Here is a 27,846-nt window from a genome sequence, read left to right on the forward strand (position 1 = left end):
AGAGAACATTCCAAAAGTAAATCGTTACTCTCGGAGCACGTTAGTCGTCAAAACCGTAGCCGGAAAAAACGGAAAAGGGTATATGAACCGCACGAACTTTGCTGTATTGGAGAGATGGAGGAAAAAAAAGATGTGTGAGAGAGAGAGAGAGAGAGATAGAAAAGAACGGAGTGTAGTCACTGGCAAGCCCTGATGCCGAGAACTGGAAAGCCAAAACACGCAAAGCCGTAAAACAACTGATGCCCCTTTGTCTTTTTTTATCTACGCCCTGCTAATGGGGATGAACCAACACCGAGATGAAAATGTGCAATGCGCCATAAACAATTCTTTCCGATTCAAACTGAAAGGACGATAAGAGCCGAGGCCAGATCACCGTAGAACCCTTGGACGGCGTCCCAAAAAGGGCAAGAGGGAGAACTCTGCAGCGGTGTTCGGGTCGTAAAGCGATATGTCTGCATATATAAAGGGAGGATTATGGTTTTTGCATCGGATGTGGAACGCCAGGGTCAAACGGCTGCAGTGAGCTGGTCACAATCGGCGCATCTTGCTTCATGTGGGCGTACGGGACCCCACTGTCTCCGTACCAAGGGGCCATGGGATCTGGGATTCCCGGAACAATTGGCTGGTTGGAAGTAGAAATATCTGCAGGAGCCATGTTGCTCCAGGTATTGTAGGCCAAAGACTGCTGCTGAACGTCATATGAAACAGGAACGTTGTGCGGTGGTTGGATTCCGGAAACGGGCACGGCCATAGGAACTGAATACATCCGGGCGGGGTTTCCAATATGAGGCTTATACTCCGAAGGTAATGGTGCATGTAACTGGGCCGTGTACCCTGGCGCAGTAACCTCAGGACTTGAGAGGGGCATGGTGCTGGGTTGCAGGTTCCAGGCTGTCGCATCTGTCACGATGCCAAACGCGGAATTTCCTGTAACGTTGGGTGGAACGAGTCCTGTAGGACTTGCAGTAGCACTCAATGCAGAGATAGAAGAAATAGGAGTGGTCATTGGCGTACTTTGATCCCAAATGGCACCTGTCGGTGAACTGGCCTGGAGCGGGGGAGGGACGCTAGAAACCTGCTGATCGTAAATGGAAGAAGCATCCCATGTCGCTGGTTGGGCTAAGGATTGCACGGAGCTGAGAGCTGTGGTGGGGTCTATGCGAGAGTTTGATTAATGAACGCCTTGAAATAGACGACCAAATGTGGCAAATGACAAACCTGGTGAGTATGGCGACATTGTCGTGGCCCCGTAGGTACCAGGGTTGAAGGTCGCCATGTCCGGAGTCGCGTTCACGGGGATTGAAGGATACGGGAAATAGGAATCTTTCTGCTCCATCATCGGCCCGCGGCCGAGAAGTGTGGGAGTGGTGACCATTGACGCGTCCGGCGTTGGGGGTTCTGCTTTGGATCCTGCGCGACTTCTTTTCTCCACCGGTGGTTGTTGGTCCACTGGGTAAAAATGGCATTCTTTCTTCAGGCGGATGCAGTTCTCGCATCGTCCTTGGGCGTCATCGGGAGCAAGTAAACACCGGATCTTCCTTCGTCTGCAGTGGACTTTTATTTTGAAAGATAAAAAAAAATCCGTGAAGCGTCAGCAGTGTCGCGAAGCGATCCCAGGCAACAAAAGAAAGAAAGAAAGAAAGAAAGAAAGAAAGAAAACGCCAAGTCGTCGCAAATCCGGCTCGTTGACGGCTCGCCTGCAGATATTGATTAAACGGAGATAGTATGCTTACCGCAAGCAACGGAGGTTCTATGGTATCCGAGTTTGTTTCGTTTCTTGTCTGCAGTGCCGCCGGTTGAGGCCTCCATTGCCAAGCCCTGTGAAGATTCCTGAGATATGTTGTCGGTGGACGGCTCCATGCATAGTTTCTTCAAGCCGGTCACGCGCTCCAAGAGGCAACAAAAGCGAAGGGCCTATTGTTGACTAACTGGAGTAGACTGTGATGGGGAATCTGGATGTGTTCTGGCTCCCATGCGACACGGAAGGAAATCTTGTGCTGAGATTATCAGGGTTTAATGCCATGCCCGAAATGACCCAAGGCTGCAGTTCTCCACGCCACAAGCAGCCGGCCCCCAAGATCTAGTATGAACAAGAGGGCATCAGAGACCGCAAGATATGATCGCCCAGTATTATACTCCCTATTCCGGGGGGGTATATTGATGGAGGGATTTTGAAGGGGGACAGATTGAAATGGGTTGCCGCGGGTGGATTATAACCCAGGAGGCCAGGATGCAGAGAAGGCAAGAACCCAAATACGAAGCCAATTCATGCGAATTGCTTATGAGAGAAATGAGGGGAGTTGAAAGAGGAACCGAGCGAAAAAAAATAAAAAAAAATAAAAAAGGGCCCCGGTCCGCAATTTAGAAACGAACAAAAAACGTAAATAGAATAAAATAGATAAAAAAAATAAAAAATAACCCAAGCTAACTAGCCATGGGGTGAAACGCCCAAGACTTTTTTGCTTGCTCCTGCGCGGTGTGCGTAACCAAGAGCTTAGTTACCACACAGTCAGGACATATTATTAGATTGCAAAATTAATGGCCCATCGGACAGGTAGTCTAACCAAAAACAACATCCACCCGCAAATCATTAAAAGCGGAGAGGCATAAATTAGGCTATTTCTGGCCTCGATTTATGGAGTGCGAGCGGACCACTCACTCCACCTTCGAACCACAACGCCACGGAGGGACGAAAAGAAATTAAAGGCCATCAATGCTGCCATTGGACGCTGAACCAGGTGATGGAAAGCATAGATGGAGCAATGATCAAACGGAAAGAAGAGGGTTCTGGGCCATCGAGTTGATGAGACCTTTACAGTGGTGATCAGCGGAAAGCCACATGAGTGTTGAAGAAGTTTATGAGTGAAATTCCTTGGACAGTGTGACCTCAAGACGCAAGTATCTGGATGTACAGAGTACTCCGTACTCCTCACAAGAAGTCAAAATATGTATATAGATGTAGCTTTTCTGACGAGGGTGTTCCTCGCGCCCGCGCCCAAACAAGCTTTGGAGTATTTCCTCAGCTCGAAGGGCACACTGAGAGGCCGCACTATACGGAAGATCCATTAACATCCCCCTCAAAAAAAAAAAAAAATAATAATAATAAATAAAAATAAATAAAAAAAAAATAAATAAATAAAAATAAAAAAGGATCAAGGGTCCGGAGGATATGTATGTCTGGACATACGGTACATCCCTGGACACTGCCCGATAGCAGCCAAAATAAAGTGCGCTTTTTTCCCAAACACGCAATGCCATGCCATGCTCGTCACCGGGGCTAGTTTCTTTTTCCTCTTGTATTTCCCCCCATTGCTTTTTCCTTGCCTTTCTTTTTTTTTTCTCTTCCTCTTTGCCAATTTGGCCTCCCCTTCGCGTGCTGCCGGCTCTGGACACGATCCGAGGATTCTGGGAATCTGTGGAGTAGCGGTGCTTTGACGGTCAATGCATGGAGGAAGATGAAACGTTTTGGATTCGGACGGTGGCGTGAGCCGAAAGGGGAAATGATGACTGTGCCGCTACCTTTCAGCCCGGTCTTGTCAGCAACGATACGCCATAAATACACTTTCCCGCCAATCTAGCGCGTAATATTCGCGATCCCTGGTAACGAGACTGTAAGGCCGCCGCATCGCAGCCAAGCCAGCCGCGTTAAGGATGACCACGCTAGTAATTAATACATACATAGTATACAGTTTCGCTGCACATGCCCTCTGGATCTCTCTCTCTCTCTCTCTCTCGGCTCTCCCTGAATCTTAACCACGGCTCTGGCTGAGTAGTTCACGAGTTGGCGGGGTCAAAACTCCAGCGTCTTCCATGCACTAACTACCGATGCGCGACGTGGCTGATGTTCCCCAGAATGTTGCAGCAAAAAAAGGTCCCCGAAGAGGGACGCGGCTTCATCCCAGTCCATCGCATGTCTGATGTCCATATATTGGTCCAATGAAGCAACCTCTATCTAGCAAGAACCAAGCTCATCAATGTGCGGTCCAGGCCAAACATTTAGGGTTAACATTCCCAACCATTCCCGCGTCGTGCCAGCTCCGGCTGGCCGTCCCTGGCCCGCTGAGCACAGGACCAATCAACATCTCACCCAGCCGCTGTCCAAAGGCAGACCGCGCCTATTATTCAGCGTCTTTGACGCCTTTTTGCGCGGACAGCAGCTCTGAGTTTGATTCCCTGGCTAAAGGAAAGGACGGAAAAGGGCGCAAGCCACAACAATCGAGTCCAAGGCAAATCCAATGCCCTTCGGACATCACATTCGGCCACTGGAAAAACCTGTAACTTTAAAACCATGCATGTGCTGTAGCTCCTATGTATTCCCAGGCTCGAAGCTTCGGCCAATGAATACACACTGCAGGTTGTTGGCGTCCCAATGCCCTTTTTCTCCCCTCTAGAAAACAAAGCCCCCCTCACGGTCAGGTTTGCACGATGACACACATGGCTGAACAATGCCTATTCATCCGGAACGAGGCCTGACGGAGTCTGGACATTGATACCACCCCGTCCCTTCAGACATTGAGTATAAAGCCACTGAGATGCAAGCGAAGCCAAATTTTCCCACTGATTGGGCAAACGTGCCCGGCGTCGTCACTTGATTGGGACGGCCTCCACACCAATGGAGTTATTAACCCATTCTCGATTGTATCGGAGCGTTGCTCGATGTCAAATCGGAATTGTCTCATTGGGTTGCGGATGGGGAAAACGAGGAGTTCGGATTTGCCGAGGCCTTCTCGCCTGAGAGCGAGTTGCAGGCGGATTCAGGGCAAAGCAGAAGATAAGATCTGCATCCGGAGTGTTAATACTCCGTTCTCCTCCTCTCTTCTGATTGAACGCCTGGTGTCCATCCGATCGCCAGCTTTAGCGTCAACGAACGTTGTCGAAATTGGGCGTTTCCAGGACGCCAAGCCAGTTAGCCTACCGCGAAACGCTCTGAGACGACACCACCGCCCACCTATCACGTCCCCCGTCGACCACGGGCCTCCCCCACTCCCCGTACCGGAAAAGCAAACCTGAGATCAGTTTCGCACAGAGAGAGAGAGGGGGGGGGAAGCGAAGGCCACCAGATTGCTACATACATCGAACCCACCGCGGCGCCCTAAGCTTCCATTCCTGGCCAAGTGTGTGAACGCTAATCTGGCGTCGAAAGCCGTTCGAGCCCACCAGACCGTTCGCCTTTTTGTGGTTGTTCGAAGACCGCAATCGACTGGGCGCTTTGACCATCTCTCGTTAAATTAAGGGATCATCTGCGCCTCCACCCTCTCTCGGCTGCGTGAACCTCCATTTCGCCCATCGTCCCAGGGCAAATAGATGCCGAGAGGTCGTTATCCCGGAATGTGGCACGTTTCATCATTCATGCAGTCGGAGCGACCATCCATGGTCCTTTTGGAGGTGTCAGACGTCGGATTCAAGCTCCAGGTTTCAAGGCTTAAGGCTGCTCCCAAGAATTCCGGGATTTTATAACGGCCAGGTACCCTGATCCTGGGATGTTATATAAATAGGTCGACTCTGTCACAGGTTACTGAATCCATGTTGGTAACTTGCATGGGCTGCATATCCCCGGCGCGAAGTCCCATCTAGTCACGGAGGCCGCCGAATCGTTCTGTAAGTGCAAACATATCATCTATCTTGGCAGAAAGCAGATTGCAAAGCATTCCCTTTCACATGTTTTGCTGGAGGGGTTACCAACGCATTCTTGATTTGTCGACTCGTTATCGCACTCACTTCTCCGTACGGAGCATAGCACACTGTGCTAATTTATGAGATCCACATCTTCATTTTCCACAATTTCCATAGCCAACATCAACCAATAAGGTGCACTATCCAAAGCTGTTGAGCCCTTCAGAGTGGCCACGGTGTGGTTCCCCTTTTCCTTCTAGAAGACTGTTTCCACAATCGTACTGCATTAATAGATATCATGTTTTCGAACAATGTGCGATGGGTACGGAAAAATGAGGCGACCCAGTTTGCGCTGAAATTCTTATCCATTCCCGGTCCAAAGAGTTCGTGCGTGTTGGATTTCTCACTCGAGACCTTTCTATGCGCACTAATCCCTGATGAAACCCATACGACGCTGGATTCCAATCTTGCGTTAATAAAAAAAAAAAAAAAAACATCAATGCTTTTAACCGAGAAGTGGAGTACAAATAAGATGACAACCGCTGATCTCAAACAGCCGCAAGACGTTCTTATCGACCGAATAGAGGATCGTGAATCGCAGGCCCCCGGCATAAAAAAGCAAATTCAAGTACTCCGTAGCAAAGACGAATTCAAGACGATATCAGGATTCTTCCCTTGCGGCTGAAATCACCCCCATATGTACGGAGTACGGAATACGTATATGAACACCGATCGCAACAAGGTTTAACATCGCAAGCAGCTTAGCAACTCCACCAATTCACCCTGGTAGAGGAAGCCAGACTTCTCAAAAATGTTCAAATTCTGCCTGGCCACCACTATCTGCTGACGTGGTTCGAGGACCAGCGGCTTCCAACATCTAAGCGTTGAGATAAGAAGCACGTCAATGAACGCGTCGGGGAAATACGGAGTGCATCCGGCCAAGTCATTGAAGTCGGGATCGGGCTGACGACTCGCATTCTACATACACCGTATCATGCAAATATTCACCCCAAAATGTTGAAGATGCAATTCCTACACCTCGCGAGAGGCTTCGACCTTTGACTTCGTTGCAAACTGCACATCCTGGACTGGCCATGCTTGAGATGATGATTGAACGATAACAGCACCGGGAAAGAATCCACAAGAAGCACCATGAGAACAAAGCGAAGAAAAGAGTGATTTCGGAGCCTGCGTGGAGCTCGTCCTTATCACCACTGTTCTTGTGGATACGACAGAGCCGCAGTGACTCCTGCTCCCTGGCCTGCACGTCGTAGGCCGGCCATGTGTATATCTCTCTTCGTGGCAGTTGGGCAGTAGAACTTCACAATAGTGAATCTTTCCCGACCATGGGTTGTCAAGACGCGAAGAAGATCATAGCTAACGACCCTCGCACCAGTGGATCCCAGAATCAATGCCCGCAGCAGCATGGGAACAGGTTTGAAGGCCATGATGTCCTGTTGGTGGGTGATCGGTTCGCTGTTTTGCGGATATCAGAATGGTGGGACTAAGCTCTGATTTATCCCTTGTCTTAACAGACGAGAACTTGACAAATCACAAGCTCGCAATTATGTGCTGAGTCCTTCGCACATCCTCTCGGCGATCCCCAAGGCTTGTTTATCCTTAACAAGGCGATTAATAATATAATCGCTGGGAAGTTTTGAGCTTTGTCTTCAAGATCGTCGTTCTTGCCTGCCTGGTTGGCATGGATATGGCTAGGAACTGGACTGAGCCACTGATGCAAGCTGGGCGTACCTGCATCTGACGTTACATATCCGGGGTGTGCATCCCTTTGAGATCCGAGTTGGCCGCTGTCGTCATTTCAGTGGTCACGTCATCAGCGTACGCTTCTCATCGGAAGCCCGTATATTGCCTGCTTCTCGGATTCGGTTTGTTGAGGGGACTTGAAGCAAAGCAAGCCCCTTGGAAAGATAGTGCACCGAGAGTGTATCCAGGGCTGGGAGCCTTTGTAACTTACAATTGCATACCACGATTGTCCTCAATTATCGGACAATTTTTCTCACGCTGTCAGATGTGCGTCGATGAGCACATCTTGGCGATCGAGGGCCCTTCCCGCGGTAACAACCCCTGCCAAATTCTGGAAGGATAGCTTTACGGTTGGAATCGAGATACGGCCCGATCCTAGGAATATCCACATTGATACACTGCTCATCCATGATGACCCGAGTCTGACATTGCCCTACCAACAGCAGCAGCGGCCAGGGTTACGTCGAACATAGCCAGTCAATTCTCGTCTGTTGGCTCCTTGGCCAAACAAGGATCTGAACGACGCCAATACCCTCACCTTCGCCGCATTCTGCTTTTTTCTGGCCAAGTAGCTCATCCAGTGAGCGGATGTCTGCATTCCACGACCTTGAAGGTCCATTCTTGGTTTATTAGAACATTAATGCCTTCAGTCTGGTGGTATTGGCGTGTTGACCCCCGTGATTAAGTACTCAACGTGTCGCTTAATCATTCACCCTAGGCGAAGAGATGGCCCCTCTTCCCGCCGCCCCCAAAACTCGACATAGTCGTTCATTAATGCTGAACCTGAGCCAGACTATCCGGCTAGTGGAGGGCATCCACGGTGCAATGCCAGAATTGCGTTCAGTAGCCTGCTTCAGAATTCAGAATACTTACTCAAAAATAGGTTGCACTTGACGGTGTACTCTATTTATTTATTAAAGGTAGTGACGCGTCAAAGCCATGGGACATATGCAACTCTGGAAATGCGGTACCGTGTTGACAGGGTGTTACGATTGGATCCCTGTAGCGGTGTTTGTCAAATTATTGATCTCACCGCTGCTGCGATCAGTCATTCGTGCGAGGTTCGAAGCGTGTCTTATCGAGATTCGTCAATCAGGCAACTTGGATATTACTCCTGAAGGGATTGCAAGCAAGCCCCAAAGTTTCATATCTGAAAACAGTTAATGCTGCGTTTTGAGAAGGGAAAAGGTGAAGGTTGTTCACGAAGCCCTGTTAGTGGACTGACGAATACACTTTTGCATCCGTTCTTCAAAGAAAAATTGCCCGGAATGTTCGAATTCTTTCACTCTCCCACCCAGGACCCGGATTCGATTTCAATGATGCCGGTCGCGTTTGAGGGCAGACTTCCCAATAACAAATCCCGAGCCTGGACTCTGACTCCCGGCATCAAGTGCCCTCGGAGGACACGGAGGTTGACGGGCTCTATCTCGGAGACATGAAAATTATCCCCGACGAGTCAACAGCTCTATCTTCTTTTTCTTTGCAGATGAGGTCAAACGCTCAGAGTCGTTGCTTCAAGTTGGAGGTTCCCCTATCTTTTATCGATATTGGAAGCGGAAGTTGGCATTATGGAACTTCTGAATGAATCCCGGACTGGTTGCTAACGGTCGTTAGGCAAACGCGAGTTCTTCTTTGGGGGGATGCTCTGGCTTCCCCACCTTGCGAGCGCCGTGGAGGTTTCCAAAGTTATCTTTCTTGATATCGCTAAATCCACCGTTACTAGGAAGTGGCTGGAAGCTGAGCGCGTAGTCGCATCAGAGATATCTCCATATCACTCTGGTTTCGTTTTAGCACGCTAAGCTAAGCATGTATGTATGTATGTACATAGGACGCCGATATCACTCCTAACTCACAAATGACCTACGTAAAGACCCCAACTCCGACAGCTCGCTTTCCAACTTCAGCCAGTCTTCTTCGGGAATTACGACCCTCGAGTTAGAATATCTGGTGAAAAATCGTTCGATGAGAATCTTGCCAGCATACCAATCTAGAATATCCGACCTGTGAAAGTCCGAAATCCCTGTTGCATCACAGCATTCCTGACAGAGCCCAACCATCTTCATGGGATCATGCACTGGAATTCGTCTAATACTACGGCAACGTCGGCAGTATACCATTTCTCGGCCTTGAAAGCTCAAGGTGATACCAGGTTCCCATTTATTACCTCTGATCGCACATTCGGTACAAAATCTTTTATAGGCATCAGCGTGTCCTTTCCTCCGTCGTCGCGTCACCTGGGTATCGGCAAAATCTTGTTCAGGCAAACGCCGAAGACAAGAATAGCATGTTAGTCGCGGGTCATGATATCCAAAATCCCGACTGAACCCATATACCTCGAGATTAAAATCTCTCTGCCGGTCCATTAGCGCCTCTTTTACTTCTTGATCCAGTAAGGTCCGGATATATTCTTCTCTGGATTGGGCGATCTGGAAGTCAGAGTATATGGAGCGGAAGTAGGTGTTGGTTGCACGGAGCATTTGAAGGTCACGATAACCCAGGTAAGAGGCTAGTTGGACATGTATATCTGTAGGTAACTCGAGGAAGGAGGGACAATCATGACTTAAACGCCCTTTGGTGTACTCTGGTACATCGATTGCCCTGATGGCTGGGGAGGATGAGCTCTCCATGTCGGCGCAGGCTGCAAAGTGTTCATTTCAGGAACTTTGCCGCGTGATTTTGGAAACGCATGCCCGCATAACCCTCAAGCCAATTGTGAGTGTTCCCCAGAAGAACCGCGGGCATGCAGGCAGATCCTCAGGTCCTTGACTTTGAAACCAGCTTCAGCATCCTCGAATGGCGGCGGTCCCGGTGTTGAGCCGATGAAAAGACCAGATGACGTAGTTAACTTGACTGGCTAATTAGTTAACTAACCAACCAACCACTCATTTGAAACAGAACGCAAACAGGACAAACAAGGCAAACACCAACTGGTCATAATCTCTGGCTCGATGCGCGACGAGGAATTCCGATCTAGAAAAGGGCGAAGATCTCCCTTTGTCTAGGGCAGGCTTTTTGATTGTGTCACCGGCTCAGATATGTATGTATATATGTACATACTGTACAATACATACGGAGTACATACTAACTATGTCCTCCGACAAGCTAGGATGCAAACCCTGGTATCCCCAAGACCCCCCATAATTGTTGTTTTCTTAGCATATAATGACGATGAAAAGCTCTTCACCTCTGACGTTTTAGAAGAACAATTGCAGCTACGTTTAATGCTCAGTGCCCCAGTGGTATACGTCTTCACGTACTACAGTACATTGGGACGGTTTGAGTCAGAAGAACAGGCAGTTGTCTCTCTCATCTATGGCGGATGACTCAGTACCTGAGCAAACTAGCTCATGGCATGTTAGTTACCATTAGTGATGGGACACCCCATCTTACCTGGCGCTACGGCTTTAAGACACCTTCGCGACCCAATTGCCAGCTTGATAAACGCTCTATGGGGTTGTCTCTCGCTTGGGAATTCAGCCGAAGTATATCTTATAACCTTGAGCTTATCGTTGCGGAGAGATGCGAGCGGAGTTTATTCTCCAAGGCGAAGCATCTACTCAGTTAAATAGTTTTGTCCACACGAAATATGGAATAATTCAGAGGCGACAACACGCTAAAACAGGGGCAGCTCCACTGTTCATGATAAGACAAAACTTGTTGACTGGGCATGAAGGATCTACTTGAAAGTTTACGCAGCTCCTTTTAATTCTCCCCAAAGAGTTCTTTTATATGTCAGTGAAAAAGAAGAAAAAAAAAAAAAAAAGGAATCTAATCCAAATTGCACGCAGTGAGGTGTTAAGATGAAGATTAGCATAAAAGGTTTTTGAGAACATGCACACAGAACAATGCGAATGTAGGTTGATGAGCGATACACAATTCAACTAACCCTTAGCCCTGACGCTCAGGTCCTGAAGGATATATTATATCCCCCACTTGTTCTCCGAAGCTCTAATAATTGCATCTGTCAATACTGCGCCCATCAGCTGCCTGCCTCGAGCAAAGCGATGTGGCATCATCCGGTAAGATAGGCTGACTGGCCGTGTCGAATAACCCATACTAAGTTGACGGTATCCTGGTTCGCTCGGGTGGTATGAGATGTTTAACTTGTGCACGGAGTAAGCCCATACTCCGTGGAAAAGATGGAACAGATCGCCAAGAAAAAGAAGGATATCGGAAAGGCCTTGGTATTGGTGATGGATAAGCTGCTTGTCGAACTCCAGCCTATAGATGCGGCTGCTATGAAAGCTTGGGACCGCGCTTAAGAAGTTAGAGCTAGTGGTGGGTATATGTGTAAGTTTGTTCTTTTCTTTTTCTTTTTCTTTTTTTTTTGGAGTATAAATGGCACAGGGGGAAGTGTCCTTTTGACATCTTCGCAGCATCGCGCTGGACAAGACATCACCTAAAGAATGATTAAGAAAGCTCAAGGAACAGTCGAGGTAGACGCAACAAAGCTGATATCGATCGTGATACGGCTAGTCTCTACTTATTGCTTCCTTCTTACTCTGTACACATTCCGGAGCTATCTTTAGGGAGTACGTAAATACCGAACTTGAAGACGGAGGATGCTCAAGCACTGACACGTCCCGAGAATGCACTCTGTCGGCTGCTCCAATCCCAGGAGAAAGGGACAGTGGATCCCAACGGAAGCGCAACGGTCGAATCAGCCATCGAGCCAAACAAGCTTAAAGTTGGGGAAAATCCAGGTCCAATAGCCGGTAGCTTAACCAGTTACAGTATCATTCTGGTCCAGCCTGGTGGGTCGGCGTGCTTTGCTGCAGCTCAAACCCACGAGTCACAGACCCTTTCGCGTGAGCTTGTAAGCTGGTTCTACTCCGTACACCAAGAGGGTATTCAAGAATCAAGAAAACGCTTCGTTGTCGTGGACTTGTTAACTGCAATTATCATTCCTTCAAGGCCGACTTGCGGGGGAACCTCCCTACACTACTGTCCTGTAACTAATAAAGGCCGGTGGGTGCGATTCTTGGTAGGCTGTTTAATTAAACGGCTTCTGCTGTCTCGGGAGAAGTAGACTTCAGGAAACCGAGGTACGGAAGACACCAAGGCGCAATTAACGCTGTACATAGCCTGCTGGAAATATACTGGAAAAGGACCCGTGGCTCGCTAGTTTCCGCTTGTCGGTTACCTTCCAAATCTGCAGGTATACCTTGATAGCTTTCTGGTCCCGTTGATAATGTCTTGTGGTGGGGATGTTTTGCACTTCAGTTCTTTGGGCCCTTCTGGGGAATGTCGTGCTAAAGAACGCATTCCCCCATAAAAAGTCGCTGATCTTATCATCGACCTAGGCCATAAAGTGACCGTTGCAAATACTTCCTCATTTGGTAATGCTGTGGCATGTCTGCTACCATTCCCTGTAAATCGGATTCCAAGGTGGTTGAAACATAATCCTGTTGTTGTGTATCCTATGCAAGAGTTAGCCATGACGATGTAAGTCCATGACTTGTTTTGTTGTCAAGAAGATTTGTATCCTAGTCTCAGTCAAAGTCCCTTCGCAAATGACAATGTTCACTGAAGAATATAGCCTTTGAAAAATTTTCTTTTCTTCTTCATGCGGGAACCCTCACTACGATCACCCCACCATGCCTGAACCTTGTGCAATTCATATACGCAATCCGAGGGAAATCCCTATCTATGCTATTGAGATCTAGTTAGCGGGAACGTATGGATGTTCGCTGGTAGCCAGCGGAGTCAAACCCGCGCAGGTTTCAAGAATGGGCCAGGCCGACTGGGCGCAAAAAGGTATGGATGCATCAGCCTCCGTACCGCCAATGTACAGTAGTTACAGGGACCTGCCATTTACTCTGTCCTTGCCTGATACTTCTAGGGAGGACGCTGCACGGCTGAGATACGAAGGATGCGGAGTCCAATATGAGCGTCCTCTTTGTCTCCTTCATGCAGAAAGTGCTCCGTCCTCTCGACACCGACCCCGAATTGGCGCCAAGAGCGGAAAACTAAACCGCTTGCGAGGCTCGGAGGGAGATCCGTGCACGGTGTGCGCTTCCTGGTGGCCCCTACGGATGTTTTGGCCGGCAGTCAACGCCAAGGCTGTTTCCTCCAGTCGGAAGCGCGGGATCGGTGTCATCCTTGGAAGTTCGAGAAGGCTTCCGTCCATATGTATATATAGTTAGTTAATAAAAGGGATATACTCTGTATATCGGCGGAATCGCTGGCGGATTTCGTTCAAGATGGGTTCCTTCGAGGCCTGTGAGGCAGGGAGGATTGCTACCTAACGTGCGGAGTAGAACGGCTTTGGCCCGCTGTTTTAAATGCGGCATCTCGAAACAGAAACAGATATTAAAGCAAGTATGATCTCACGATAGGTTTCAAAAAGCCAGCGCGATACTGGCCTGTGGCACCGTTGCTCGCATCCTGCAGAGCTTCTACAGAGTGGCGGGCCCTTCACCCGGCCTCGCTCGCGCACACATAACATTCATCCATGAAGAGAGCGACGCAGCAGCCGCCCTTAACTAAGACTTCTCGCGTTTGGAGGAGAAATTGCAACCGGCTTGGCTTCCCTCGTCCATTTCCCCGCTCAACATGGTTCATTACCTAGAAACAGAAGAACAAAGAACGATCTGTTGGCGGTGTCAGTTACGGTGGGGACAACACCGCCAGCCAGCAACGTGCCAATCGAGCGCCATCGGGTGCATCTCCTTGAAAGGTAATTGCCGGCGTCACTGGCAGCATTTTTTCCTCACTTACTCCGTGTTCGAAATGGCGAATACGATGAGGGATTTTCGTGGTCGCTGAGTTGCCACGGATGGAGAGAGACAAGAAAAATCTCCAGGGCGAAAATTAAATTACCGCTGGGCGGTGGTGAGCGTACGGAACGGTACGAAGGACTCTTTTCAAATCCCGATATTACCCGACGATACGGGAACATGACAGCACCTCGATCCTTTCTCCAGATATCCCAGGTCGCGAGGGACTAACTCCGTAAATCAAGTCAGTTAGAGTAATCAAATGGCGGTAGGTAATATGTGGGAAAGGGTAGGTAGCTGAGCTCGACGTTGCACAGAGTTCATTGCAGCGAAGGGTGCTGAGGCCGGCGAATCACTGGCGGGCGTCGTGCGAGAGGAAAACCCCCCCCCCAAGAGCGGGCTGAGTTGGCAGGCTCGCTTGCATTTCCCAGGCAGTAAGTTATTCACTTGGCCGCAGACGAGTCCGTATTCAAATGTGGTTGCTCTACAAGTTCTCTCCCTCGGAGTTACGATATTCTTCAATCATCTAAAGCTTGTCCTGTCCCGCGTGCGATGCTTCTCTCTGCTGTGGCCTGTAATGTAAAGGTGCTGTATGACTCCGGAAAGTTCTTTACGAAGGCTTGGTATTGAGACGGTAATCACCTTACGTAACGCCGCCTTGTACGGCAGCCCGGCGGTCGGGCGAGCGTAACGACTGCGAGAGCGCGACGGAGTGACTTGAGATCGAGACCTCTCTTGAGACCTCTCTGCTCCTCTCTCTCTCTCTCTTTTCTCTTCTATTCCCCATAGGACTCGACCGCTTCCCTCCTCTCCAGTGCTCAGCAGCGGCAGTCCTGTGTCGTTGTTCACCTCTCTCGCCGTGCCTGGGTGGCACTTCTGCTCGCCTTGCCGTCCGTCGCACTGGTGTCCTTGGTGAGTGTTGCCGCCGCCTGGCCTTGTCCACCGAGCTTGTCCGCCGGGAAAGCAACATTCCCGCCGAAGATACTGAATAAAAGAATTCCATACCCTTGCAAGCCCAAGCAATTTTCGTCTCGAGAGGTGAGTTTCGAGCGGGCTTCCATCGACCTGGCTGGGTACAAGGGCCTATCGCTCACCTTGCAGAGAGCGTTGATTTGCCCGTGTGTGCTGGTCTCATCGCCCACCACCCAGCTGTGTGGGGAACGAATCGACTCAATCCTGCCCTGCATTCGCCCGTCTTTTGCCCTACGCACACCGGCACGACACAGTGCGGCCATCCCTATTATTAATTTTTTTCTGTCGACATTTTCTAGCCTGGTCTCAACCCAAGCGATATTCCATCCTCCTCCTTCTCCTTCCCGAGATCCGTTGTCCGGTTGAAACGCTGTCGCCTGGCCAGAGACAAAACTTTCCGTCCACAGCATCTAGTTGCCCGGTCGGTTCCTCCTTTTGCCTCTCACTCACTCACTCTCGATTGGCCAATTTTCGCTGCCTTCTGCCTTGGTCCAGTCGTATCGCCGCCACTGTAGGGAAGTATTACAGGTTATCCGGACATCGACGGCAAGCTGGAGCCGTCATTCCACGAGAACGTCGTCCGCCGGGGGTTGCTGCGGGAGTCCGTCTTTCCGCACTGGGAAAATGGCGCCGCGCAGGGAGGCCTGGACAACACTGAGGAGTTGCAGAAACAGGATCCCCTAGCAACGCAGATATGGAAGCTATACAGCCGCACAAAATCTCAGCTTCCCAACCAGGAGCGGATGGAGAACTTAACCTGGCGTATGATGGCCATGAGCTTACGGAGAGAGCGGGAACAAGCGCAGGTCCGGTATGTCAAGCCCGTCCCCTCCTCGCCCCCTTTCAAGCTGGGCTGGTTTTTGGCCATCTTGGGATTAAATAACGTTGCCCCTGCGTTGAACGGGGTTGTTTGGTGGCCGCCTCTTTTCGCACCTTCTGTCCCGCCGCCTGCTTCTTCCAGGTTATTCTAGCAAAACATTGACTGATCAATCTCCCTCATAGATGTGCACACCAGGCAAGATCCCCATCGCCAAGCCGAATACCACCTCACGACCATACTATGCCCCAACATGCCCTTGCAGCGCACTCGGACCCGATGAACGTCGATGACTGTCTCGTCTTCTCTCGGGGCTCTTCGACAACATTCTCCCCGTCCCCGCCCGTGGAACAACATGCTTTTGAGCAAAATCATGCCGTAGCCTCCGCTATTCCTATCAAGACCAAAGAGCAAGATGGATCGCCTGCTGGTATTGTCATGCCTGCCTCCTTTCCGCATGCGCCACAAGATGATCGTCGGAATACCGAATTTAGTTACGTTCCCCGGCGGGTTCGAAAGACAAGCGTGGATGAACGAATGGTAAAGCCCCCAAACACTGTCCATCTGGGTTCTCATTATTCTCACTTCCCCTCCTTTTCTTTTTCTTTTTTTTTTCTTTTTTTTTTTTTTTTTTTTTGGTTAACAAAGAAACAGACTCGAAAACGACCGGCCGATGCCTCCCCGCTTGTACCCCCCATAAACAGCCTGCTCATACCCAATGATCCCGACTTCGATTCCGCGATGGAGGACTATTCCCTCGACCAATCCCACCCTGCTTTCTCAATTGGCAACCAGACCTCTCCAACTGCGACACTGGATTTGGATACATTCCAAGTCACCGAGGACCAATTAATCACTTCGGCAGGCCCGTTCAGCCAAAACTTTACATTCTCTCCCACAGAATCCCCGCTCTTGGCCAATGCAGCCTTTCAAAATATATACAACCATACCCCTATGGGTTCCTCGCTGAACTCGACAGATCTTTACTCCCCACCCGCATCAGGGTATCAATCCACTGTCTCTACTCCCCATCTTGGCCTTGACAACGAGCATTCAATGTATTTTGACCATGCTCCCGCTGATATCCGGGTCCAGCGTCAAATGGGAAGTTTCCATGCGGCTGGTCCTTCTAACCTCTCGGGCCCTAGTAGTAACCCTCGTTATCCATATGCTCGGGATCAGGCATTCGGGGTTGGAACTAGTGCTGTCACAGCGGGTTCCATGCACGCTTCTTCCTTATCAATGCAGCAGCAACCAAGTCCAAGCTATATCCTTGCTCCACAATCCTTCCGGGCTACACAGCCCCACCGCTCCACCGGCCGCGGGAATGGAAATCAAATGTTTACATTTGGAGGCGACTCAGATAATGATGATGATAGTGGAACTTCTTTTCCTGGAAGAAGCATGGCAATGCGAGCTGAGCAGCCTTTTGCTAACGGATCTTGCAACCTTGGCTCTGGCCTAGAATGGGCTAACCAATTTAATTCCGTGCCTGGCTTCCATCCACAACACCGCAAACAGGCCACGATAGCAGGTGCAGAATTCCAAAGCGCCAGCCGAGAGTGGGATCAAGGAGGCAGCCTTGGTCGTGGACATGGATCTGCAGCGTCAGTGAGTGAAATTCGAAACCGCGAGCAGGATCCTCGGAGACAAAAAATTCCTCGGACTATTTCCACGCCGAACACCGCTCAACTCCTACAGCAAGGACAAAATAGTCAGCCACGCACAACGCCAAACTCCCCCCGCGGGTCTGCCATAAGCAGTAACAATCCCTCCCGACCAGCTAGCCCAGGCCCCGCGAAAGCCACAGAACAGCCAAACGCACCTACGACCTGCGCCAACTGTTTTACTCAAACAACTCCTCTCTGGCGTCGTAATCCAGAGGGCCAGCCGCTTTGTAATGCTTGCGGGTTGTTCTTGAAGCTTCATGGAGTTGTACGACCGCTATCTTTGAAAACGGACGTGATAAAGAAGCGGAACCGTGGAGGTGGGAATAACACGGCAGGAGGGACGAGTTCGAGAGCGTCAAAGAAAATCTCTCGCAAAAACTCTGTGCAGCAGCAGCAGCAGCAGGCTGCTTCTAGCAGCGCTGCCGGAAAAATGAACGTCGGAGAGCCGTCCACTCCTGTGACTAGCGGTATCCCAGCAGCATTTACTGGATCAAGTAAGCCTGGTGTGATTCCTATTGCTGCTGCTCCTCCTAAACCGTCAAGCGTTCCGACCACTGTCCCAAGCAATGCTGCACAAGCACGACTGCCAGTGCAAGTGACACCCCGACGCATAAGACGGGTTGAAAAGCCGCCAGGCCCTTCTTTCGCCCAAAGCTTTGGGGCCGAAATGCGAGATGTCAGGGAGGATAACAGTAAGACTCCTACTCTGTCGCACCGAATTCCCGGGATGTCTCAAGTGGCATATTCCCGGCCACCACCTGCCGCAATGGACCCTGCTCATCACAGTCTTGCTGCAGGCGCTGCTCCAAGCAATAGTCAAGAGTGGGAGTGGCTCACGATGAGTCTATAATACGGGCTATTGTATCAACTGCTATGCAGTTAATATAAACCTCGATTTATTCTCTTTTCTTACGGCCGCTTTTTACGATATTCCATGGTTGCCTCTACAGCAATCTTCCTACTAAAACAAAACGAAGCGAAAATGGAGACGGCAGATAAAATGAGACGATCGTTTTTCTGACTCGTCTGCTTGATATTCTTCTTTTCCTTTTTTTTTTCATTTGCTGCATCAATGCACGATGATAAAACGACATAATGGCTAAGTATATGATTATTTAATTTGGGACAAAAGATGGCATGATATTTTTTGAAGAATCCTCTTCTTCCATATTGCCATGAGACCTGTAAGGAAATTGTTGATCCGATGCTCCTTCGTAACAGATTTTGCTTGCTAATGCTAACCTTCATTCCTTCTACCCCCTTTTAGTTGTTTTCGGCCTTGGATTTCCACTTTGTCCAAGGTGTGATCGAGTAAAATCATGTCCTATTCTTTTGATCCTTCCGTCCTTTTGCTCCCTGCCTCCTGTGTTTGTTTCACTTTTTACACCCTTACTGTTGCGTTTTGTGGAGGTTTAAGGCCTACTTGAGTCCCTTTACCCTCTCTATGGCTCAGATAGACATCAGTTGCTTTTGCTTGTTTGTGTTTTGCATGTTTCCACCAGCTCTTGAATTGATACAACCGCGTCTGTTTAGAATGCCCAACCACTTGCCTTTTGCGTGTTTATTTGATTCTTTTGCTTTCTGTGTCCGCGTTTGTTTTGTTCATGGTTGGGCATTCTGGCAGAAGTGCGCATCTGCTTGTTAATTTGAATTATGGGGTTTTGCTTTCGCCTTTTCTTTTTGCTTTATAATGTTGATTCTTACGAAAAAGAATGGAGTGATGTCAATGAGTAGGAGCTTTGAGTGTGCTGGAGTTTTACTGTTTTGGCACACTACCAATGCTCTGTGTGTGTATCTAGCATATACATACCTCTTTTAAGAATCTTCAATTGTACGTCAATGGAAATTGAACTCTACCAGGATGAGGACCCTCTAATGAAAACGTCCATGCCATTAGTTTTACTGGACTGGCTATCTTTGATTGCTGGCACATATAGCATGTATTTGAAAGCATATATTAGATAGAAACCAATACGCCTACCTGACTACTTAAGAATTAATCTTGATTGTGCTCTTGGTTAGAAAATGTTTTGATTCGGGGTCTCTTGTATTTCGGCAAAAAAATATTGTGCTAGAGCACCCTGAGCAGGAGCAGTGGCATCTACATCATCTATGCTCGCATCCACACCCACAAAAGCATTCTCGCTCAGTAAACAAGCTGAGTCTGACCTGAAAGCACCGGAAGAACCAAGCAGCCAAGCCACAGCCATGTAGTCTTGTTTTAATCTTTTACATCTGAATAATCAGATAGCATTGAAAAGAGGCCCTGAAATTGCGGCGGAATCATCAAGATCAGGCAATGAAGCTCAGCCGAACTTGGGTGTGGATTCCAGGTTGACTCTGTGCTTTGAATATGTGCCATGTTTGATTGCTTATATTATATCCATTGTATGGGCGCGAGGTCCATGGAGATGCTCCACAAAGTATTGCAACCTGAATAAAGATGTAACCAGCATCAATACGAACTATATATTGATATCAGCATTGAAAAAATAAAAATGTCACTTTCCAACAGTCTTCTTTAACTATGTAACAGGTGTGTGTGGCGCTTGTAATTTAGGACTTGATCGGAGAACTTGTAGAAGCTTCGACTTGGAGAAACGGAAACAGAAACACTGTCTCCAAGAAGGAATTGTTTGAAGCAGAAAACAGGATGACAACTAATTGACTGTAACATCGGAGAGCGACAAAGAGGCAACAAAGCAAAGTGAGGACACTTGTCAAGAGCTTTCAATTTCATATCCAGAAGGTGTCCTAATGCGGGAATAAATGTCAATCAATGTGTATTGAGTCTCTAGGCAGGTCTGGTAAGGTCATCTCTGCCCATGACCCAGGTTAGCTCTGCCTGAAGAAATTGAGTTCAAATCTAGGTGGGCATAATGCCTTGAATAATCCTTTGAGCCACCTGATATTGGACTCTTGAAGACACATCTCATGATGATATGTATCTCGTTAGTGGTATGCATGATATTTATGCCGTTTGCCCATGGAAAATCCATCGCTATACGCATGGCTGAAGGTTCTAGTAGATGCAAGGCATTCATCTGCAGCACTAGATCTGGTGCTGTGACCGCGGGTTCGCAGCTGGGGGCGAGAGATTTTCATTCAACACTCTCATAAGAAATTAAATGTCAAACCAGACAAAGGCACTTGCGCCTCGTGTTGCCTATTGCAGGTTGCCAGCTATTCCTCTAAGGAACAATCGTAGGCTATTAACAGAAAGAAGAAAGCTAAGTAATTTTCCTGCAGGAAGTAGATGCGGTTTTAAAGTGGTCAACTAGCTTTGACCCAGTACCGTCAAAACTGTATACGCTGCCAAATGCTTGACGTTCAGCTTGGTGAAAATGGGGAAGGACTGTATATCTTCAGCGCCTTCGTCCGAAACCGTTTTCTAAAAGTTCAATATATATATAGACAGGCATAACTGATATCCAAGGACTCCGGTTTGTGTGACATGTCTTTGACATGGACTCGATTGGAAGTTCATCTTCACAATGATTCTTAATAGTATCATCTAGAAATGAGTTATGGTTCAAGTCTTTTGCAAATGAGGAATGTTTTTCCTCATTGACAAGGCCAAGCCCTTGGAAAACAAAGACTGGCATCTGCAGGGCGCAAGGAAGTGCCGACATTTTTGTGGGATGCATATTGAGCGAGATTGAAATCGCGAAGTCCATAGGGGAAATGTGTTGGGGGGAATGAAAAAACTGAAGAAATGCCGGACTTGAAACCCTTCCATATCGGAATTTTGTAGGCCCCGAAAAACCATGGAACCCCAATGAACCCACTGTAAACAGTGTCTGAAAGGTTTCTGCAGCAGGAATGACATCTTCACTATTTCTGAATAGAAAGTGGTTCTCATTTTTAAAGATTCCCCTGCCTGAGAAACATTCCCAATTGCTGTAGAATGATTTTGGAATGGTGGAAATGTTTTCAGAGTTGCTGAGAATGTTAGTAGAAATCCAGTTGGAATGCTGTCAGGAATTAACTGCTGCATCCTGATTTCAGACACTCATTCATTTCTAGAGTAGTCCTTGATCAAATACATACAAAGCAAGCAAATCTTAGAGAAATGAAACATCCCAGATGCATAGTAGAAAAGTTTCAGAATTCCAACCACTGAAAACCAGATTGCTGCTGGCATCCAACCACTAATTGGTATGGTGTAAGGACTCAGCTTTTTAATTGCAGGAAGTCCAATAATGGTGTAGTTGGTGTCCCCTAGATCTACCTGCTCAATCAGCAGATCTAAAACCTGATCTCTCATCATTTTCAATGCTGGAATCATCAAAAAGGACACTCTTTCATTTGTATGCAATTCATGAATGAAAATGCTGCCGGTAATTTGCCCAATAGTGAAGCTGATTCCATATGTATACTTATCAAATCATCAACTATTAGTTTGATCTGCTGGTCTTCAAGTGAGAAAGTAAGATTCTTATAGAACCATATTGCAGTTGAGCCCAGTTCCACCATGGATGGCTTATCTCAATCTTCCTTATATACATTTCAGAGTTTCTGCAAAAATGGGTGTAGATTTGGTAATATGGATAGCCATGGACACCATTTTTTCTGTGGATTGTTGTGCCAATGATAGTGTCCTTCAGTAATGGTATCAAAATTCATGTCATGTTGCCAATTCTCCAAAACTATACAACTCCAACAAGACCATGTTGCTGTAGGTCTTTGATTCCAGTATTGGCATTCTGTTGTGGCATATCCCCAAGAAAACAGAGACATGAGGAAATAACTCTAGCGACTCTCTCACTAGGAATATTTATATTAATACCCTTGTCAAGCAATGCTAGATCAGGCTCCAAGGCTTCAATCACATCAGGAAAATTGGTTCCATATGGTCTGAAAGTAATTGTATAAACATTGTTACACTTGACTCTTTTGGTAGCTTTCATGCTGGCAGGCATCATGTAGAAACCCATAAGGCTTCAGTACATGTTGTGATATAGACTGAATCCATCAATAAAAAGTTGATAGGGAAGGGATATAATCTTTTTGCTGTTGAAAAATGTTTGCTTCAATATCTCTCTACCATATGCTGCTATTTCTAGCTCACCATGTAGTGGAGTGCTCATATTAATTGCACGATTCCTAATTAGGTTACTGTGAGATCTCAGAAATGTAAGGGTTTCTCGGACCAACGAAATCCCGATATGGTTGCCCCGTGGGGATGGCTTATATCCGTCGTGCGGATGCCAACGAGTGGGTGTAGCTATCCTGGCTGCTAGAGTAGAGGCGTGAAACTGCCGTTGGGCAGGATGTGATTATATATTAATTATATTTGGTATAATTTATGCTATTTCATGTCATCATTGTATGACTTGTTAGTTGTCCGTTGTCACGTTGTCTATCAACAAATCGTGGGACTAGCGATTTTAGTACGTTGCGGCGTGGGTATAAATAGAGAGTTCTTCGCCCTCTTCCTTCTTCTCTTCCTTCTACTCCGTCTGGATGCGAGCGTCGTTATTTCTTTCGACCACACGTACATCACGACAGGTACGAGTCTGACGTTCTAAGCAATGCGCACACGATTCTTTACTGGCGTCCCATATACATGGCTCGGATTCGTCTAAACGGTCCGTCAACATCGAGTATACGCAGACGGAACACGGAAGAGCATCTTCCTCATCATGAGGAATAGTATGACTTGTTAGTTTGCTGCTGGTCAAGAATGATGTCCATCTGCCTGTTATCTTGGATAGAGTCAAAAGTCAACGCGTGCTTCATGTCCATCCTTTGGTAGATAAAAACAAGGATTAGATTGGCTATAAGATGACTTTGAACTGACTATTCAGTGATTCAGTGATCGATTCCAAGTCATCACATATTTGCCAATTAAGGCATGAAGTTCCACCGAGTCGCTGTAGAATTTTTTTGTTCTATCAGCGATGGTTACGGCCAACCGATACGCGGGTATCAAACACGATGAAATGATGGCCGTGGTGGATAGGATATGTGCGAAATAACTTTTTAAACAGTGATGCAAAGTTCTTCTGCAGCTGTCGGATACTGCCTGGCAAAGTGACGTTAAGAAGAAATATGCCCTTAGCTGTAGTTTGCTAATAAAATATATATTGTTATTCATAAGCTAAGAGTAAGGACTCTTTAAGCCCTAGGTGCTCAAATCATAGTTAGTCGAGGGTAGCCAAGGCCCAAAAATAGTTCTCTGGTGAAAAGCCCAGAGATAGTGCAGGCATCATCCTCCTTGAGCGATGCCAGAGACATGAACACTTGCCTCTGCCGCTCAGCAAGGATGTAAGGGAAGTTCACCCCGAAACCTCCAATTGATAATAGGGCCTTGGCCCATTGGAGATATTCAATGACAAAGTAGAGCTCATTATGGAATTATATAGAAAATAGGTGGTGAGGGTTCGAATGCTTTTCATTTTATAGATATTTGCGGTCCTAAATTAGGTCAGTTAGCCGGGTAAGGGGAGTTCTGTAAGATATAGCAATTGACTGCTACTCACTCTAGAGTCCCGAATCCACTCTCGTCCATCCTAGACTGTTTCGAATGCATCGCAGGTGAAACCCTCATTTCGTCAAAAGTAAGGTTTCGTATCGCGTTCTGTTCTTCCAATAGATTCGGTCGTCTTTGTCGAGCATCGTGAAACCTCCTTCTTTGTAGGGGCCTTGGCCGCGTCGGGAGAGCCAGTTGTATACCCGTGTGAGTGACCACGCTGACATCCAGGCAAGTTCTTGCGCCCATAAGGTGGAAGGTTTTCAGGTATCAGGATGATTTGGTTCTTTTCTTCAGTTGTGATTCCACGAGTATAGCGTGAAAAGCCTTTTCGAAGGAGTCGGAGCGAATAGATATCCGGGTTTAAAGAGGATCGCAACGAGGTTACTGTCTATTGTAGGCGGAGATGTACTCAGCTGGTAAATGAGAATGAGATATTCATTCTACTCGTTCACTTTCGGGTTCGCCAAACCCCTGGGTTTCGAGGGCGATAGATGGGTGTGCAACCCCCCTTGATTTTGAAAGTGGATGCGCAGAGAGGAATGTAGAAACTGGGTGTACAGCTCTCTAAGTCACTTTTATATAAGGAGCTTGGACACAGTAGAATGGTGCAATGGAAAAAGAAAAATAAGAAGCAGGTAGATGGGGGGTCATTTTATAAGCAAGGACTCCGACCATAGTGCTTGCATGCACCTTTCACTTGTGGTGCGTGAAGCAAAGGCGGCAGTCATTTAGTTGCAAGAGTATACAGCATGAAATGGAAGGCCATTGGCGTTGAATGAAAGAGGCTGTAGTGACAGTGTGCTGCCAGGAGTCTGAGAGCAAAGTGAAATTGGCAAAGTGAATTTACTAGAACATAATGAACCAAACATGGTCTTTGGCGCTGTTCAGTGACCAGTTTCGTATTGTAGCGTCCATATAGAGAAGAAGAAATTTTCCCAATGATGCTTCTCCCAAAGTCACCGAGACCAGGGTGCTAGGCCCTGATGGAAGTATCGAAGAGGAGCTCCCCGGCACAGCCCAGACCTTCCACAAGGGTAAAGCAACGTATAAGTTCAGGTGTTTGCACCAAAAGCCGAGATGTACACAAAGCGTGCGTAGAAGCTCTAAGAACCATGTAACCACCGGGTCCTGACGTTATAGAGACTTGCGCTCCCTGTTTCTCAAGTTAATCTGGGTAGGCGAGATCAGGGCGCGTACCATGTTGCTGTGTACGAGTATCTGAGTGGCTTTGAAGAAGCTTTTTGGAACACCGCGTCATATTCTAATTCATTTTCACTTTGCAAAATGTCCTCGTGTGGGGCGTTTCTCGATTTCCCCCTTTCCTGTCACGGCCGTGGTAGTGAAGCTTATTCGTGGCCAAGTGGTTAGCTACCCCTTCCTCAGTTGATGTTTGCATTGCTTCCGATAAGCCCGGACAAATGCCGTTTGTCGCATTCATCCTGATTGGAAAGATGGCCCTAGATACATCTTTTATGTCAACGGCTATAGTTAGTTAACTTAAATGGAGCCATAGGCTCATTTAGAGAAAAATCAATCGTTGATTGTCACTCGATCATCTATGACACCTCACCATCTGATGTACGTAGAAACCTTTCAGGATATCAGCGTCCGACATTTCATTGAGCCATAGCTGGATAGAGATGGTAATATCTAGGGCGAGCAGGGATAGTGACACTAGGTGGGGTTCACAGCTTCCACAAGTGTGCAACCGCCACACAAGATGCACACGACAAGTTCAAGGAGTGCTAGTAATGTACGGAGTATAGAGTACTCCATAGTTTTTGTCGGAGGCACGGAATTGCTTCAGTGACACGGAGCGCTATAGCCACCATAACCACCTGCTGGGATCGGAGGCATAGCCATGATTCTAAAAATGGTGCACAGCCGCCATTCTCGGAAAAAGGAGACCAGATACATTGGACCGGTAAGTCACCCCACACTCACACTGGTAGTGGCCCACATGCTCGGTGGAACAGTGTTAGGATCGCTGATAAAAGCAGGAAACGAGCAGGAGGCTCCACAATCCTACTTCTGCACCGGCAACTCTGCTGTCAAACCTCAGTAGGGCTGTACCAAACGCTCCAGAGTTCCCTGCTTCCCTTGGCACCGGGATATGTATGATCGGCGGATGGTCCGATGCCCATGGGTATATTGCCGGGGATAGAGTCTGGGTGGACAAGACAGAGCAACACAGATCTTCCTTTTTGACACAATGATTGCGTCCCATATACAACACTGGCATCCAAGGATACCCATGGGAAGTGTAAAGAATGTCAGCGGGAAGATTCCAATCGCCATGTATAGATAAAGTCGTGTGACTTAAATACTGATATCCACGAGGAGAGGCTACCGCCGCCTTTAAGGAAATGGAATTATTTACCATCGAGGGACGCGAGAGATGGATCGTATCAATTGGAAATCGAGCACGGCCAAGCTAAGTCCAATCACGTGCCAATCGCCAGCGTTCAAGTCTTTTGAGTAGTATGCGAGCTTTAAACAGCCTGGATGGATTCTAATTTCGCAGGCAGCTATGAGACGGAGTCAGCCCTAACTTTTAAGCTAAGACTTGCGCCTGATAAACGCTGTGGGCGCGATCTTTCTCCTCGGAAACGCAGAGCGATCCACCGCCCATTTTCCTCGCTCCCCTGCACGTACTGCATACGGAGAACACGATTATCTCTTCGACCCGAAAGCAGGTATAGTTCATTGGACGAGAGCGGACTTGGTCGCATGGCAGACAAGGGTAGCAATGGTTGGTACCAAAGCCACGGCGTCATCCTGGAAGATCACAGTGATCTTTGAGTTTTGAACCAAGACGAAGAATGTGAACCGTAATGGCAAGGGATGCAGAACTTCGAGTGCTTGAGCGCAGACGGTCGGTGTGAGACCAGTTTCAAACCCTGGTATATTTCGGTTTCTGTCATTCGAGCCTTGGCCGGCTGGTCGTGGTGATCGAGGTCTCGGACAAAGTTCGGTATATTTGTCAATCTTTGGAGTTTGTCTATTAACATACCATGCGAAAATTCTGGGGAAGAGGCCAGTTCCAGTCGTCCCTGAAGTTCCAATAAAAACCTGTCAGTTCCGTAATCATGATACTAATTATATGGTGGCTCTTGTGGGATCGGATGTCTTTTTGCGCGGAAGCCATGGAAACAGGTCAACGTAAGTCCCCAGATCTGTCGGCTTGCCTGGAGTCGGGTGAGGGGCAGAGATTCTGTCGCTCATTCACCAAAAGAGATGCGGGAAATTGACTGGTCAGCGGGTCCGTGCTGCTTCCTCTGGTCGTCATCTTCGTCATCGTCATCGTCATGCGATTCGCTTAGGCTGTGACGAATTTGAGAGAGCGAGCGCGAGAGCGTGTGTGATGCGAAGAGCCTTTGATAGACAGCACCACACCATGCTGACCTAAGGGCGCGCGAAGTAGCGGGCCGCCCTTGTGGTGGGTGGTGGCAGAACCCCCCTAAAGGCTACCCCGCTAACGGGCGGCGGCATCCTTTGTTCCAACATCCTCCCTCGTCGCTCTTCTCCCAGCCCGCCTTTCTTTTCCTCTTTTTTGCTCTGTTCGTCTCTCGCTTCCATCCGCCCTCTCTCGACTCATTTGGCGTCGTGGAAATTGCTGGCGTCGGGTTTCTGCAGTCCTGGGCCCAACCTAAACCCTGGACGGTCCAGAATCCTGCCGCCATGATTGGTTTCCATGAGTCCAGTTTCCTTCGTCCTTATTCGCCCGTGGTCTCCCCGAATCCCTGCGACGGTCACCCCTAACTTTGCTGCTCCCAATGCGCTGTCCGCCTCCAGCTATGCAACTCAGTCTCT

General features: G+C 48.1%; 9 protein-coding genes across 9 annotated transcripts; 3 read left to right on the forward strand and 6 right to left on the reverse strand.

Moving 5' to 3' along the window:
- Positions 1 to 472: 472 nt before the first annotated feature.
- On the reverse strand, positions 473 to 2,290 carry CIMG_09999 (uncharacterized protein; the record flags this gene model as incomplete). The annotated part of the gene is made up of 3 exons (XM_001238976.2): positions 1,734 to 2,290; positions 1,219 to 1,554; positions 473 to 1,155 (listed from the first exon to the last, which is right to left on the reverse strand). Exons 1-3 carry the CDS (start codon positions 1,858 to 1,860, stop codon positions 473 to 475), a joined length of 1,146 nt encoding a protein of 381 aa, XP_001238977.2. The 5' UTR covers positions 1,861 to 2,290.
- A 2,159-nt stretch (positions 2,291 to 4,449) lies between these two features.
- On the reverse strand, positions 4,450 to 5,217 carry CIMG_10000 (uncharacterized protein; the record flags this gene model as incomplete). The annotated part of the gene is made up of 4 exons (XM_001238977.2): positions 4,450 to 4,527; positions 4,572 to 4,731; positions 4,916 to 5,006; positions 5,073 to 5,217. The coding sequence occupies 4 exons, from the start codon at positions 5,215 to 5,217 to the stop codon at positions 4,450 to 4,452; spliced, it is 474 nt and encodes a 157-aa protein (XP_001238978.2).
- A 1,604-nt stretch (positions 5,218 to 6,821) lies between these two features.
- CIMG_10001 (uncharacterized protein) lies at positions 6,822 to 7,996 on the reverse strand (the record flags this gene model as incomplete). Its single annotated transcript, XM_001238978.2, has 3 exons — positions 6,822 to 7,089; positions 7,635 to 7,810; positions 7,916 to 7,996. The coding sequence occupies 3 exons, from the start codon at positions 7,994 to 7,996 to the stop codon at positions 6,822 to 6,824; spliced, it is 525 nt and encodes a 174-aa protein (XP_001238979.2).
- Positions 7,997 to 8,474: 478 nt separating this feature from the next.
- Positions 8,475 to 10,166, reverse strand: CIMG_10002 (uncharacterized protein). Its single transcript, XM_001238979.2, has 2 exons — positions 9,711 to 10,166; positions 8,475 to 9,628 (listed from the first exon to the last, which is right to left on the reverse strand). The coding sequence occupies exons 1-2, from the start codon at positions 10,002 to 10,004 to the stop codon at positions 9,608 to 9,610; spliced, it is 315 nt and encodes a 104-aa protein (XP_001238980.2). The 5' UTR covers positions 10,005 to 10,166; the 3' UTR covers positions 8,475 to 9,607.
- Positions 10,167 to 12,814: 2,648 nt separating this feature from the next.
- On the forward strand, positions 12,815 to 13,866 carry CIMG_13529 (uncharacterized protein; the record flags this gene model as incomplete). Its single annotated transcript, XM_001238980.2, has 5 exons — positions 12,815 to 12,822; positions 13,048 to 13,134; positions 13,220 to 13,387; positions 13,534 to 13,599; positions 13,716 to 13,866. The coding sequence occupies 5 exons, from the start codon at positions 12,815 to 12,817 to the stop codon at positions 13,864 to 13,866; spliced, it is 480 nt and encodes a 159-aa protein (XP_001238981.2).
- Positions 13,867 to 14,900: 1,034 nt separating this feature from the next.
- Positions 14,901 to 19,421, forward strand: CIMG_10005 (GATA-binding protein, other eukaryote). Its single transcript, XM_001238982.2, has 4 exons — positions 14,901 to 15,879; positions 16,071 to 16,425; positions 16,540 to 18,739; positions 18,823 to 19,421. Exons 1-3 carry the CDS (start codon positions 15,812 to 15,814, stop codon positions 18,403 to 18,405), a joined length of 2,289 nt encoding a protein of 762 aa, XP_001238983.2. The 5' UTR covers positions 14,901 to 15,811; the 3' UTR covers positions 18,406 to 18,739; positions 18,823 to 19,421.
- Positions 19,422 to 22,204: 2,783 nt separating this feature from the next.
- On the reverse strand, positions 22,205 to 22,492 carry CIMG_13530 (uncharacterized protein; the record flags this gene model as incomplete). The annotated part of the gene is made up of 1 exon (XM_001238983.2): positions 22,205 to 22,492. One exon carries the CDS (start codon positions 22,490 to 22,492, stop codon positions 22,205 to 22,207), a length of 288 nt encoding a protein of 95 aa, XP_001238984.2.
- A 340-nt stretch (positions 22,493 to 22,832) lies between these two features.
- CIMG_10007 (uncharacterized protein) lies at positions 22,833 to 24,946 on the reverse strand. The gene is made up of 3 exons (XM_001238984.2): positions 24,041 to 24,946; positions 23,359 to 23,975; positions 22,833 to 23,263 (listed from the first exon to the last, which is right to left on the reverse strand). The coding sequence occupies exons 1-2, from the start codon at positions 24,277 to 24,279 to the stop codon at positions 23,837 to 23,839; spliced, it is 378 nt and encodes a 125-aa protein (XP_001238985.2). The 5' UTR covers positions 24,280 to 24,946; the 3' UTR covers positions 22,833 to 23,263; positions 23,359 to 23,836.
- Positions 24,947 to 25,554: 608 nt separating this feature from the next.
- CIMG_13531 (uncharacterized protein) lies at positions 25,555 to 27,068 on the forward strand. The gene is made up of 2 exons (XM_004444594.1): positions 25,555 to 26,471; positions 26,558 to 27,068. Exons 1-2 carry the CDS (start codon positions 26,432 to 26,434, stop codon positions 26,833 to 26,835), a joined length of 318 nt encoding a protein of 105 aa, XP_004444651.1. The 5' UTR covers positions 25,555 to 26,431; the 3' UTR covers positions 26,836 to 27,068.
- The last annotated feature ends 778 nt before the right edge of the window (positions 27,069 to 27,846 follow it).

The sequence above is a fragment of the Coccidioides immitis genome, assembly GCF_000149335.2.
Source record: "Coccidioides immitis RS genomic scaffold supercont3.5, whole genome shotgun sequence".
Classification (NCBI taxonomy): domain Eukaryota; kingdom Fungi; phylum Ascomycota; class Eurotiomycetes; order Onygenales; family Onygenaceae; genus Coccidioides; species Coccidioides immitis.

Coding starts and splice junctions, on each gene's coding strand:
- CIMG_10002 (XM_001238979.2), bottom strand. CDS start 10,004: ATGGAGAGCTCATCCTCCCCAGCCATCAGGGCAATCGATGTACCAGAG. Junction 9,629..9,710: donor AGAGAGATTTTAATCTCGAG/GTATATGGGTTC, acceptor TGCCTGAACAAG/ATTTTGCCGATACCCAGGTG.
- CIMG_10005 (XM_001238982.2), top strand. CDS start 15,812: ATGGAGAACTTAACCTGGCGTATGATGGCCATGAGCTTACGGAGAGAG. Junction 15,880..16,070: donor CGGGAACAAGCGCAGGTCCG/GTATGTCAAGCC, acceptor TCTCCCTCATAG/ATGTGCACACCAGGCAAGAT. Junction 16,426..16,539: donor CAAGCGTGGATGAACGAATG/GTAAAGCCCCCA, acceptor ACAAAGAAACAG/ACTCGAAAACGACCGGCCGA.
- CIMG_10007 (XM_001238984.2), bottom strand. CDS start 24,279: ATGGGCGCAAGAACTTGCCTGGATGTCAGCGTGGTCACTCACACGGGT. Junction 23,976..24,040: donor AGTGGATTCGGGACTCTAGA/GTGAGTAGCAGT, acceptor GACCTAATTTAG/GACCGCAAATATCTATAAAA.
- CIMG_13531 (XM_004444594.1), top strand. CDS start 26,432: ATGGATCGTATCAATTGGAAATCGAGCACGGCCAAGCTAA. Junction 26,472..26,557: donor ATCGAGCACGGCCAAGCTAA/GTCCAATCACGT, acceptor CTAATTTCGCAG/GCAGCTATGAGACGGAGTCA.